The sequence below is a fragment of the Bison bison genome, unplaced genomic scaffold, assembly GCF_000754665.1.
Source record: "Bison bison bison isolate TAMUID 2011002044 unplaced genomic scaffold, Bison_UMD1.0 scf7180017864382, whole genome shotgun sequence".
NCBI lineage: Eukaryota > Metazoa > Chordata > Mammalia > Artiodactyla > Bovidae > Bison > Bison bison.
Window position 1 is genome coordinate 3,691,518 of NW_011494954.1, and position 14,207 is coordinate 3,705,724.

General features: G+C 37.9%; 1 protein-coding gene across 2 annotated transcripts in view; it reads right to left on the reverse strand.

The window, feature by feature from the left end:
- Window positions 1-14,207, reverse strand: part of IFI44 (interferon-induced protein 44) — a 20,233-nt gene that overhangs the window by 1,017 nt on the left and 5,009 nt on the right. The window contains exons 6-8 of one of the 2 annotated variants that reach the window (XM_010857571.1): window positions 7,865-8,036; window positions 6,522-6,622; window positions 4,284-4,458 (exon numbers count right to left, since the gene is read on the reverse strand). In XM_010857571.1, the coding sequence (XP_010855873.1) occupies window positions 4,284-4,458; window positions 6,522-6,622; window positions 7,865-8,036 (448 nt within the window). Of the gene's footprint in view, window positions 1-3,495; window positions 4,459-6,521; window positions 6,623-7,864; window positions 8,037-14,207 lie in introns of those variants that run through there. The other variant, XM_010857570.1, reaches the window with a different exon arrangement.

Consider the following 14,207-nt stretch of genomic DNA (forward strand, 5'->3'; position numbering starts at 1 on the left):
CATAATAGGGATTTAGACCCAGTTCTGCATAATTCCAAAAGTTTTCTATGATATTACTTTTTTTCTGTTAGTATGGAATATACAATACAGGCAGGAAAGTACAATAAAATACAAATATTCAACTTAAAAATGTTATTAAAGCAAATGTCCATTTCACCACCATTCTGATCGAAACAAAGGACACTTTTAGCTCCTGCAGAAGCACCAGGTGGCTACTTACTCTTCACAAACCCCTTCTGCTGGAGCCGGTGTGAGGAGCTCCGCCCGTGGCAAAGGTCATGAGAAGGAGGCTCAGCATTCGCAAAGGCGGGATCGAGCCTCAGGAGTCCCCCTGGATATTCTCGAGCATCTACCCCCAAAAACCAGAGTCTGCCTACTTTACTGCCTTGTGCTCTCACCTCTGACTTTACTGGGGGCTGTCCCCCACCACCATCTCACTCTCTCTGATAAAGAGTTAACTTACAGCTCCAGTTAATAAAGTTCCTGGGTATTAGGAGTGTTTAAATCCAAACCCCTCAGATAGCTCTCTAACTCGCCTGACAAGTTTACCCGGACTCCTACAGCTATGCATACAATTGTTTACAGTCTCCCAGCCGTGAGAGGCGCCCTGAGAGGCACGGGAAGCTTAAGATATTTAAATAGCTTAGAGCCTCTCAGAGAGTTAGAAACTGTCAGAATAAAACTAGTAAAAGATTTCATTGATGAGCCAATGCTTGCTGCCAAGTTTCCACATCCCCTGTATTGTATCCTTAAATGTGTATTAATTAATATAGTTGGTATGTAGAAAAAATAAGTAGTGGCCTTGGTGTTAGCAACTTTAGACCCTTAAGGCAATAAATTCTTTCCTTTGTTGTAAACCCACTGCACCTCTGCCCTACAGGAATGCAACTTTATCTAACACCTTCGGAGGATGGCACCAAACCTTAAAATAATTACTCTTAGAGAAAATAAGTCTTACGGTTGACAAACCTTTGTCAAGAGTCATAAAATGTTAATAGGCCTTCTGGCCAGAAGATGATGTAAATCACCTAAACCATTTGTATACGATAAATTTGCAGGAAAGAAACCCTGGTTTCGATAAGTATCAAAGACTGCTGACTTTGCATGATTTCACATCCCCTATTATCCTCTATGAGCAACTTAGGGTTTAAAAGCCCCTGTTGAAAATAAAGCTACGGGCCTTGCTCACCGAAGCTTGGTCTCCCCGTGTCATTCTTTTTCTCAATTTCTGCCTGAGTCTCCATCTGGAGCACAGAGGTCCTCTATGACCATTTGTTTGCCTGGGCTTCTAAGACCCACTCAAGAAGGTGCCTAAGGTGGGGCACCTTCCGCTATTCGAGAGGGCGCCTGCAGCCTCCGTGATCAGAGCTAACCCGATGTCACAGGTTATATTGATTTTCCGCGTAAACCAAGCTACTCAGCCTCTTTTCTCCGCTGAATTTTCCTACTGAGCTATCCTCATTCTATTACTCTTTATATCTTTGATGAATATTTAAATTAATCGTCGATGCCATCTCCCTTCGAACTCCCTGAATCAACCAGGGCTGGACCTCGGCACCCCTCCACCTTGGGAGGTAAAGAAATAAAATAGTCTACCTGATTTGTGTATGTTTTTGCCTGTCGAGACCAGCTCGACAAGCAGGGTTTCCGAAAGCGCGACATGGGGAGAGAATGAGAAACAAGACACAAGAATTCAGAGAAAAGCGAGGATCGGGGGGCCAACACTGCTCCAAGGTGAAGGTGCCGAAACTGAATCCGAGCCAGCTTTATTATGCCTTCAGCCGTGAAGGAAAGAATATGCGGGGAGTTAAGCTATAACTCTTGTGGCCTTCAGGGCCAAAGAAGAAAATGATCATTAACCCTTGAGTAATTGAGAAACAGTAACCAATAACAAATCAGTAACTAAGACTGATATTTTATCTATAGATTTTCCATCAGATACGTAAAACATGGGACTCTGAGACACCAGTTGAGAAACAGTCTGGGGTCGCAGGATCATATCTTGTTTTCAAGATGATGAACTGTTCCCTCCAGACTTGTTCCAAGAGTCTCATGCCTTATAGCATCCAGTTTATCAATAATTACAAATTTATTTTGCGGCCCTTGCCGGGGCCTGCTTTTCTTTTATTCTTCCTGTCTCCTACACTTGCCTGTAAAAATATTTCCTTCTTTTTATTGCTGAGTAGTATTCCATTGCATGGATATACCACATATTTTTACTTATTCACCTGTCAATAGACACTTGGATTGTTTCCAATAAAGTTGAAGATATGTAGACAGACCCAATGAGCTAGAAATTTCTCAGTTATACATCTCAGGGACAATTTTTATATGTGCCTCAAAAGATGTGTATAAGAATCTTTATAGTAGCATTATTCATAACAGTCCCAAATTGGAGATAATCCCCAGGCCTATGAATAGTATTAATAGAACAGATAATAAATTACAGTATATTACATAGAGCCCCTCTCCACTTGAAATAAAATCATCATCTTCATTTTTATGAACATCATTTTTAAGATTATCATTCCCTTTGTTTTACTTAGCACTTCTGTGAGATTTATATAAATCTATTCATCATGTATAGATTCATTCATATCTTTCTCCTTTTGGTCAATAGTATACTTTTAATATTTATCGATACTACTGTATATAGTTATAGCTCTTTAATTTTCATTGCTACATGAACTGAAATCTCTATGTAATATTAATTTGCTACATCTTTGAAGAAGTGTTCAGATATTCAAACAAAAATGGCTTTAGGTTAAAGAATACAACATTAACAGGGACCCAAAGAGAATCAAGCACTTTAGAAATAACATAAGAAGGCAAAAATTAAGACAATACGGCTGAAGGTCAGAAGATGTTGACAAGTCATATTAGAATAATCTTTTCCAAAATCACACACATACCACATACACACACGTATGCACACACTCAAGTTAGACTTCAGTTTTACAAGAAGAAACTTTAATTTTTCACAGATACAGAACATAATTTTTAAAGAAATTATTAGTCTTTTATACAATTAATGACTTAACTTGTGCTGCTCCTCTTTATAGGTATTATGATTTTGTATGTGTAATTTCACTCTAGATTTAAATAAAATATCCCCCTCAGGTTCAACTGCTTCCTTTTTTCCCATGTTTTCTCATTTCACACTTTTCACTCTTCTATGATGAAATTAAAAGCTTTAATATGCAACATGCTCACTTATTTTCTTTATTTATATTTGATTATTTCTTTCTTCTGATCTCTGAGTAAAGGAAAACAACATACTCTTAATGGGTTATCCAGGGGAAACCACAGAGAAGGCAATGGCAACCCACTCCAGTACTCTTGCCTGGAAAATCCCATGGGTGGAGGAGCCTGGTAGGCTGCAGTCCATGGGGTCGCTAGGAGTTGAACACGACTGATCGACTTCACTTTCACTTTTCACTTTCATGCACTGGAGAAGGAAATGGCAACCCAATCCAGTATTCTTGCCTGGAGAATCCCAGGACGGAGGAGCCTGGTGGGCTGCCGTCTATAGGGTTGCACAGAGTCATACAGGACTGAAGTGACTTAGCAGCAGCAGGAAAAAGCAACCAGTAGGAAGAAGAAACACTGGGCTACAGCAGGTCTAAGCCAACCCTGACTTTGGGAGTGCATACCCCATAAGGAAGAGAAGGAATGGGAAAACCAGGAAGGCAAAGTCAGAACGCAAACATAGTAATGTGAGAGTTTCCCAGGAGTTTGCAAAGGAGAGAGCCAGAGATAATATGTACTCTGATTTCTCACAAACTGAAATAAGATTTGAGTTTAGGCTAACACTCCTGCCTTATCTTTGATTGGAACAGTGCAGCATGTACTATACACAGGTTGATAACAGGAAATACACATAATACTAAAATCTGAAGTCATAAACAGGAAAAGCACCCACCTCTACCCAGAACTGATTACACTGCCTTAAGACAGGCTCTGATGAGGGAAAGCCATTGAAAAGTCAAGTCAAAAAACAGGCATAAGTATAAAGCTCCAATGAAGGACCAATAATCAAAGATCACATCTGATCAGAAACAATGCTGAGTCAATCCCTTTTTGAGTCCCAAGCAGCAACGCCCACTTTGACAAAAGAGAAAAAGGATACTGCTTGGTCTGTTAAGACAGAGGTGAATCATTTCAAATTTTCATTTTAAAACAAGACAAGAAGGGGAAGAAGTAGGGTAGGTCCAGTATACACCCAAACTGGAAGTAGCCACATAGTGGACACCTTAAGCTTTTACACCATCAAACACATCTACCTGTTTTCTCAAGAGGAAAATTCTCTAAGAAGTCATCTGCAGCCCGCAGCATCTCTTTCAGTGCAGAGAGGATCAGGACATCTATGACAGGCTCCAGTTCCCACTCTGAGGTATAATTACTAACCACAAAGATGTCAGAAAGAGCAAATCCAAGTTTTCTGTGAACTGCCTCTAGCTGCAATAGAGAATGTAAAGCCCAGAAATCTTAAAACAGTGCAAAATACAATTTTATGTCAATATAAATTATGAAAGTACTAACATAAAGTAAGAACTTGGCAATGCTTTTGCTGTTGGAGAATGTAGAGACAGAGATCTGGCCCCATAAAGGGGGTTCTTCAAGAACTTCACAAGTCAAGTTCTAATATCATTGCTAATTTTCATTTAGAATACACATAATAGATTCAATATGAATTAGAAGTGAAAGGTACCTAATAGTTTCATACAAACTACACTGAAATTCAAGCATTTTAACACCTTATATTAAACTCTATCATTTCCTTTTTAAATTTCTTTTCAATTTTTATTTATTTTTGGCTGTGCTAGGTCTTTGCTGCTTTGCACAGACTTTCTCTAGTTGTAGCGAGTGGAGGTTACCCTCTAGTTGAAATGTGCAGCCTTTTCATTGCAATGGCTTATCTTGTTGGAGAGCAAGGCACTAAGCACGCGAGCTTCAGTAGTTGCAGCACGTGGGCTCAGCAGTTGCAGTGTGTGGGCTCTAGAGGGCGCAGGCTCCAGTAGTCACAGCACTCAGGCTTAGGAGTTGTGGCACATGGCGTTGGTTGCTCCAGGACGTGTGGAATCTTCCTGGACCAGGGATCAAACACGTGTTCCCTGCATTGGCAGGTGGATTCTAATCCACTGTAGCACCAGGGAAGTTCCCTTTCAGTTTCCTTGTAAAGGTTATTCTCGGGATAAGTCGGTTTTACTAGACTAATTTAATGTTATGCTTAATTCAGGCTTAGCCTAGTTTATTTGTGGAACCACACTTCCTAGGTTCAAAATAGGACTCTGTCACCTCCTAGCACCATCAGTAAACTAGCAATTGCTTTACTCTGTGTGCTTCTGTTTCCTTATCTATCAAATGTGGTCATGACAGTGCCCATCTCATAAAGTTGTTATAAAGTATTGAATAAGAAAATACATCACATATTTAGTGCTCAATGGGCTTCCCTGTTGGCTCAGTGGTAAAGAATCTGTCTATAATGCAGGAGACCTGGATTCGATCCCTGGGTCAGGAAGATCCCCTGAAGGGCATGACAACCAACTCCAGTATTCTTGCCTGGAGAATCCCTATGGACAGAAGAGCCTAGCAGTCTACAGTCCATGGGGTCGCAGAGTCAGACATGACTGAAGCCTCCAAGCAGCAGCAGTGCTCAACAAATATTAACCATCTTTATTTCCTCCCAACTATGGTTCCCACCTCCAGGTTCCCTCGACTCCAATCTATTCTGCACATGGGTGGCAGATGTTTATTGGCTTAACTTTGGTCATACCATTGCTCTTTCAAAAACATTGCTGTAATTCCATATAATGCACCTAATTAATAGAATCATCTCATGCAAATGTAACTTCCTCTCTCTAGCACTCCAAGGATTCAGCCCTCCCCTAAACTAAACAGTACCATGCTTCCCATACACGCTACCTTTTCCCTTATTGATGCATTGACTTATCCAGGGCCTCAGTTTTTCCCCTTTTGGTCCCTTCACTTCTTGAAATGCTCTCCTCAGTCCCACCCCAGTAATGAAATCATCCCCCTCCCTTTTAATGCACTAATTTCCCTTCTCTAAACTTTCAAAACATTTTATTTTTAATCATTTCTGTTTATCACACTCAATCACATCATATCCTTTTGTCACTTTCTTCTTATCCTACCACCTCCCCCAGTCTCTTTACCTCTTCCTACAAAATTATATGCTTTTTAGTGCAGGGAAATTATTTTTATTATCTGTGTATTTGATTGGAGACTATCATATTTGCTTGATCATCAAGGTAATTTATATAAGTTGAATAGAACCTAACTGAATTAAATTGTAGTGAATGGAAATATCTGTGTCAGTGTAAAGATAAATATATATTTAATTTTTAAAAATTGGAAAATGAGCCTGAGTTATCTCAAGCAATTGTTTTAATTCTTCTTAAACTCAGTAGGTGTTTGTTTTTATTTTTATACACAGTAATATGTGATTAGAGTGACATAATATCCCAGAAAATGTGTTTGCAAATTGCATCACCCATTACCTGAAGTTTCACAGGCACACATTTGTATACGTCTATGAGGTCACCTTTTGTAATCAGATCCAAGGTATCCACATGCGTGAGCAACACCACATGGACCACATCTATGCCAAAAAGATCCATATTATTTTCATTATTAAAGACAACACCAATATTTTTCATTTAATCAGCTATCAATTATGCAATATGCTATCTATGGAGCAATTTCAGAGACTTGAGAAGGTTCTGAATCCCCCACAAAAAAAGGCCCCCTTAACTACTCATTCATACTTGAAATTCGTCTAACAGAGGAAATATCCTTCATTGCCTCCTATGGGAAAAGACAAGACTTCAAAAGAAACCACCTCTTGGAAGAGGTAACTAAAATGTGTGCTATAGCATTATTGATTGATTCTACATCCTATCCAAACATTTGTGTTTTTATGGAGATTAGAGAAAATCAAAAGAACTCTAACACACAAGATGGGGGGAAAGATGCCTCAAGAAGAAGATGGGATTTTAGCAATCACCTCCCTGCACACCACCCTTGAAAGCTTTTAAATTTCAGTGAACAAGTAAATCAATCATTCCTGCTTCTAACTTAATCAAAGTTGTGACAAATTGCCTCATCTGCAAACAGAATGAATAACAGAGCCTAGAAAAACTATTAAGGCACCCTAATTCCCTAATCCTATTTACCTTCTCCAAAGCTTTGATGCTACCTCTCCCTATTCAACATCTTACTTTCCTACATCTCTCTCTTACTGAAATGTTCTTTTCCACTTTCTAATCCTTTAAGAAACAAGGGGGAATTTAGGATTCTTGGTAAATAAACACATGCTAGAATGCCAAGGTAGCAGGCAGTGAGGATTATAGTAATGTCTTCATCTATATTGATTTGTTTAATCTTTGTAATAAATCTCTGAGGTAGGCTCTATGATTATACTACAATTTTATAGATCAGAAAATTGAGGCACAAAGTCACTCGGTTTGTGAGGGATTAATTTGATTGAATCACACTGATTAGCCAGGGGAATATTCACCTATGAGGGCTTCCCAGGTGGTGCTAGTAGTAAAGAACCTGCCTGCCAATGAAGGAGACATAAGAGACGTGGGTTCAACCCCTGGGTTGAGAAGATCCCCTAGGGGAGGGAATGACAACCCACTCCAGTATTCTTGCCTGGAGAATCCCAGGAAAAGAGGAACCTAGTGGGCTACAGTCCATAGACTCTCAAGGAGTCAGACACAACTGAAGCGACTTAGCACACACAAGTTCACATATGCAATTTCTTAAGTTCTTCATTCTGTCCCCAAACCACCCAACAATATAATCATTTCCCTTAGAAGTAAAGTGGAAAGAGACTCACCAGACTTAATCAACTCCCTTCGAATTCTTTTGATCTTTTCCACCATCTCATGGGAGAGCTGTCCAACAGAGTTGGCACTGAACACAAATGCCACACAATGAATTCTGTCCTTCAGCAATGGGCAGCCTGTATGGTTACCAATGCCTTTTGGCCTTAGTTTCAAGGAATTAAACTGTCAAGTAAACATAAAGCAACATATTAATTCAATGAGTATTTATAAGCACACACTCTGCACCAAGCACAGTTCAAGTGACTGAAACTGAACAAAACAGGCATGTCTCTAACATTAAAGGGCTAACAATCTGGTAGAGAAGACAGTTGTTATGCAATTAGATAGCTGTCCTTTCACATGATCAGGTAAAGCTTCTATGAGGAAGGGTCATATACTTGGAAAGCTAAAATGTTGGGGGAGAGTTAGTCTGATAAAGGGAATAAGAAGATGGTAGAAAGCATTCGAGATAGTAGAAGCAATGTGGATAAAGGTGGAAGTGAAAGCATTCAGAAAGAAATCTGGTATCAGCAGAATACAAGCAGGGAAGTGATTCAAAATAGGATGTGTTTACTCTTGAACTAGCAATTCCTATGCTGGGAATCTGTCCCATATATATATTGGCAAAATACAAAGTAATCTATATACAAGGCTATTAACTTCCGGACTATTTGTAGTGGCAAAAATCTGATTCATCAGTGACATATAGTATTCTATCACCTCTCTAAGAAAGGAGAAACCACAAATAAACTATAAATTTTTATATGAGTACTTATAAGAAAAGAGGACGAATGTATTCAGAGAAAAGATGGATTCTTTGAGTACACCTTTTCTAGATTTGACCTTGTATAGATGACAAACATAAATATAAAACTAAATTTTAAAAGCTATCCTTAACTTTAAACAAATAAGCTTTTATATCCAGTGTGATCATAACCACACAGAGATAAATAATTTGACTCGAAAGCATAGTCATTTGTATATTTCTGCTACATATTTCCTAAATTGAATATAAAAATCTACTAAAAGAATAAATTGTTTCCAGCTTGATAGTGCTTATATTATGTTGGTATTAAATATGATCATGATTAGATTGTTCATAGTAGTAATAGGAATTTTGCTCTGAGACCACAGTGAATATTACGTGCAATAAAGCAAATGAGTGGTGACATGATATTCTGCCACCTCTGATGCACTTGAGAATAGGGATTCTCTGCTTGGGAAAAATGAGATACAAATGTAAGATTGTTGTTCAGTGGCTAAGTCATATACGACTCTTTGCAACCCCACGGACTGCAGCACACCAGGCTTTCTTGTCCTTCACTATCTACCTGAGTTTGCTCAAACTCATGTCCATTGAGTCAATGATGCCATCCAACCATCTCATCCTCTGTCAACCCCCCTTCTCCTCCTACCCTCAATCTTTCCCAGTATCAGAGTCTTTTCCAATGAATAGGCCCTTCACATTAGATGGTCAAAGTTTTAGCACTTCAGCTTCAGTATCAGCCCTCCCTATGAATATTCAGAGTTAATTTCCTTTAGGATTATGTAAGATAGAAGAGATTAAGTAAAAATTCTCTAGCCCTGAGTTTGAATGGAAAGTTTCTTCATAAATTCATACTATATTTTATCATAAGCACATATATTATATATGTATGTGTGTGTATCTTAGCCCTGTCTACAGAAAAGGGCAAGAACCAGTGGCCAACTAAGAAGCAATCAACAGTTCTAATGACCCAAGCAAAGACTCCTTAGAGAAATCATTGTTTTAAAATCTAGAACTGGAAATATGTACAATGTGGCTTGAATATCTAGTATATCATAAATAAGAAATATAGAAGATTTTTAAGGTTTCTATCAAAAAAAAAAAAACCACTCAGTATCCAAAATGTAGAGGTCTCCACTTGTCAAAAATGGTACATTTGGCATCAAAATGGAGAAAAACATAGTAAATAGAGGCATATCAAGTACATTCAATTCATGAGTTCATATGGATAATAAAATAATAAATGGTAATTGTTGGCAGATACAAAGAATTAACTTATTGTTTCAAAAGTTTGTGAAAAAGAGAAAAAATGCAGCATACATTTCTACCTTTCCTATACAAGCTCTACCACTAAATAATCTAGTAATAGAAGAGGGGAAGCTTCTTTTTCATATGTGAAATGAAGTAGTGACAGAACACTGCAGTAAAGGATCTAGACATTGAACACCAATGACTACCTTATATTATAAAAATGAGAAAACCCAAAGTTGTATGCCTCTTCATGAAAGAACACAACACCACCTATGAAGTACAGGCTGAATTTAAACATGCCCCAGGCATGGTTTTGGAATTTTTCCCATGGTTTTGGAAACCCACATCAATTGAAACAAACAGCAAAGTTCAGACTATAGGTTAGTCTAGAGAACAAACAACTAGATTTCTTAAAAAATTAATTTCAAAGAAGAATACCAGAAGATATAGAGGCAGAACATACAGACTAAAAGAGGCTGGAGAGATTTATTTGAATAATGTTTCTAACAAATTGTCAAAAAAAGATGCATGATAAAGAGAAATGGGTAATAGTTTGCAAATTAAGAACAAGTATAACTTTTAGATGTGATAAGCCTATAATGGCTATATTTAACAAAAGACACATATGTGCCATGAGTGTATATATATATGTATATATACATACATATATAAAACATTTGACATGTTAAATATAAATTAAATATATATTTTAATAATAAATTTAAAATATATATATATTCAAATAAAAGTGAAAGTATTAGTCTCTCAGTCATGTCCAACTCTTGGGAACCCCATGGACTGTAGCCTGCTAGGCTCCTCTGTGCATGGAATTCTCTAGGCAAGAATACTGGGAAGAGTAGCCATTCCCTCCTCCAGGAGGTCTTTCTCACCCAGAGATCAAACCTGGGTCTCCTGCATTGCAGGCAGATTCTTTACCATCTGAGCCACCAGGAAGACTAGAGATCTCTTCGAGAACATTGGAGTGATCAAGGGAACAATTCATGCAAGGATGGATGTGATAAAGGACAGAAATGGTAGTACCTAACAGAAGCAGAAGAGATTAAGAAGATGTGGGAAGAGTTCACAGAAGAACTATACCAAAAAGGTCTTAATGACCCAGATAATCACGACAGTGTGGTCACTCACCTACAGTCAGACATCTTGGAATGTGCAGTCAAGTAGGCCTTAGGGAACATTACTATGGACAAAGCTAGTGGAGGTGATGGAATTCCAGCTGTTATTTCAAATCCTAAAAGATGATGCTGTTAAAGTGCAACATTCAACATGTCAGCAAATTTGGAAAACTCAGCAGTGGCCACAGGACTGGAAAAGGTCAGTTTTCGTTCCAATTCCAAAGAAAGGCAATGCCAAAGAACATTCAGATTCCTGTACAGTTGCACTTATTTCACATGCTAGCAAGGTAATGCTCAAAATCCTTCAAGCTAGGCTTCAGCAGTAGGTGAACCAGATACACAAGCTAGATTAGAAAAGGCAGAGGAACCAGGGATCAAATTGCCAACATTCGTTAAATCATAGAGAAAGAAAGGGAATTCCAGAAAAATATCTACTTCTGTGTCACTGATTATGCTAAAGCCTTTGACTGTGTGGATCACAACAAACTGTGGAAAATTCTTAAAGAGATGGGAATACCAGACCACCTTACCTGTCTCCTGAGTAACCTGTATGCATGTCAGACATTGAACAACGAGCTGGTTCAAAATTGGGAAACAAGAACATAAAGGGTGTATATTATCACCCTGCTTATTTAACGTCTATGCTGAGTACATTATGCAAATGCCACACTAGATGAATCACAAAGATGGAATCAAGATTGCCAGGAGAAATATCAACAACCTCAGATATGCAGATGACAACGCTCTAACGGCAGAAAGTAAAGAGGAACTAAAGAGCCTCTTGAGGATGAAAGAGGAGAGTGAAAAAGCTGGCTTAAAACTCAACATTCAAAAACTAAGATCATGGCATTCGGTCCCATCACTTCATAACAAACAGAAGGGGGGCGAAAATAGAAGCAGTTACATGTTTTTTTTTCCTTTGGCTCCAGATCACTGTGGACAGTGACTGCAGCCATGAAATTAAAAGACAATTGCTCCTTATAAGGAAAACTATGACAAACCTAGACAGCATATTAAAAAGGAAAAACATTACTTTTTTTGACACTCATATAGTCAAAGCCATGGTTTTTCCAGTAGTCATGTATGCATGTAAGAGTTGGATGATAAAGAAGGGGGAGTGCTGAAGAATTGATGCTTTCAATTTGTGGTGCTGGAGAAGACTTCCAAGAGTGCCTTGGACTGCAAGGAGAGCAAACCAGTCAATGCTAAAGGAAGTAAACCCTGAATATTTATATGGAAGGACCAATGTTGAAGCTGAAGCTTCAATACTTTGGCTACCTGATGCAAAGAACTGATTCATTGGAAAAGATTCTGATGCTAGGAAAGATTGAGGGCAGGAGGAGATGGGGACAACAGAGGATGAGATGGTTGGATGGCATCACTGACTCGATAGACATGAGTTTGAGCAAACTCCAGGGGATAGTGAAGGACAAGGAAGCCTGGCGTGTTGCAGTCCATGAGGTCCCAGAGCATCAGACACAACTTATCAAATGAACAACAACAGCAACATATATTTAAAAGCATATTCATTTATGGGTGAAATGTTATGACGTCTCATATTTTCTTCCAAATAATACAGGAGAGAAGAATGTGGATAGACATAGATGAATCAAGATTGGATATAAATAAAAAATTGTTGAAGCTATGTAAATGAAAATTTGTTAAATAGTTTTATCCACTTTTACATAGGTTTAACGTTCTCTATAACAAATATTTCTTTTAAAGGATATTTTAAAATAAACTTAGCTACCTCTATAAGATAACTTGACACTAAAGAATGAAAGAATCTTGCATGAATTTAAAAATAAAGTATTTTCTGTTTCTGGATAAAAATACTGGATGTGCATAGATGTATATCAACATGTAATATAAAATTTTCATTTCATCCCAATCAAAGCACCAACAAATCAAACACAGAAACAACCAAATAAAGTACAAACAAGTTCATCTGAAAAATTGTATGTATGAAATAGTCAAAAACCTGTGAGAAATGAATAATGAATGATGTATCCAGTGAGTTATCAAGACACAATTTATTGCCATGGAAATTAAAACAATTAGACAATATAACAAAAATGATATCACAATGGAATTTAAATATATATTAATAGGACAAACTATGGAATAAAAATTAATATATATATTTAGAATGAAAAATATGCAAAGACATTCAATGAAAGATGTTGGCACATTTGACTATTCATTTGGAACAAGATGAATTGATAATTAACTTAATTATCTAAATGTTTATAAAAAGGAATGGGAACTTTTTTTTTTAAAGGCTGACTGAAGTAGTTCTTCTCTTTAATCTTTTCCTTTTTCTTGCCTGGAATATTGACAGTGCTTAGCATGATCATCTTGAGAACACAAAGATTAAAACCACATGTCTTAGTCATCCTGGCCTGCTGTCACAGGTTAGAGAGAAAAACTTTTATTTCCCATAGTTCTGGAAGCTAGGAAATCCAAGATCAAAATGCTAGTAGATTTGGTGTGTGGTGAGAGCCACCTTCTTGCTGTGTCCTCATATGGCTTCTAGAGAGGTCATCTCTTGTGTACTTTCTTACAAGGATACTAATTGCATTTATGAGGGCTTCACTGTCATGATCTAATCACCTCCAAAATTCTCTACCCTCAAACCTCAGCACAATATGGATTAAGCCTTCAACATATGAATGTGGGGTTGGGAGGGCAAACATTATGCCTTATTCTGAGGGATCTCAGAAACAAAAGTCAGAAGGACTCTTGAAATTAATAACCTGCCACACTGTCCCAAAACTGCCTACCTTCAGACTTCCTGCTACATAAGAAAAATCACCCATGTGAGTATATTGATGTAGTTAGGTTTCTGTTTCACATAACCAAAAGCAAGTGAACATAAATAGCATTCATTGTTATAACAGCTATGACAGAAGAATCCTTTGGATGCTTTGTGTGCTAAGTCACTTCAGTTGTGTCTGACTCTTCGTGACCATATGGACTGTATCCTCTGTCCGTGGGATTCTCCAGGCAAGAATACTGGAGTGGGTAGCCTTTCCCTTCTCCAATGAATCTTCCCAACCCAGGGATAGAACCCAGGTCTCTTGAGTTTCCTGCATTAGCAGACTAGTTCTTTACCATTAGCGCCATCTGGGAAGCCCCTCAGATGTTTTAATTCTTTATAAAATAAAATATCAAAAAGCAGAAAAGGATCATGAACAAGTATAG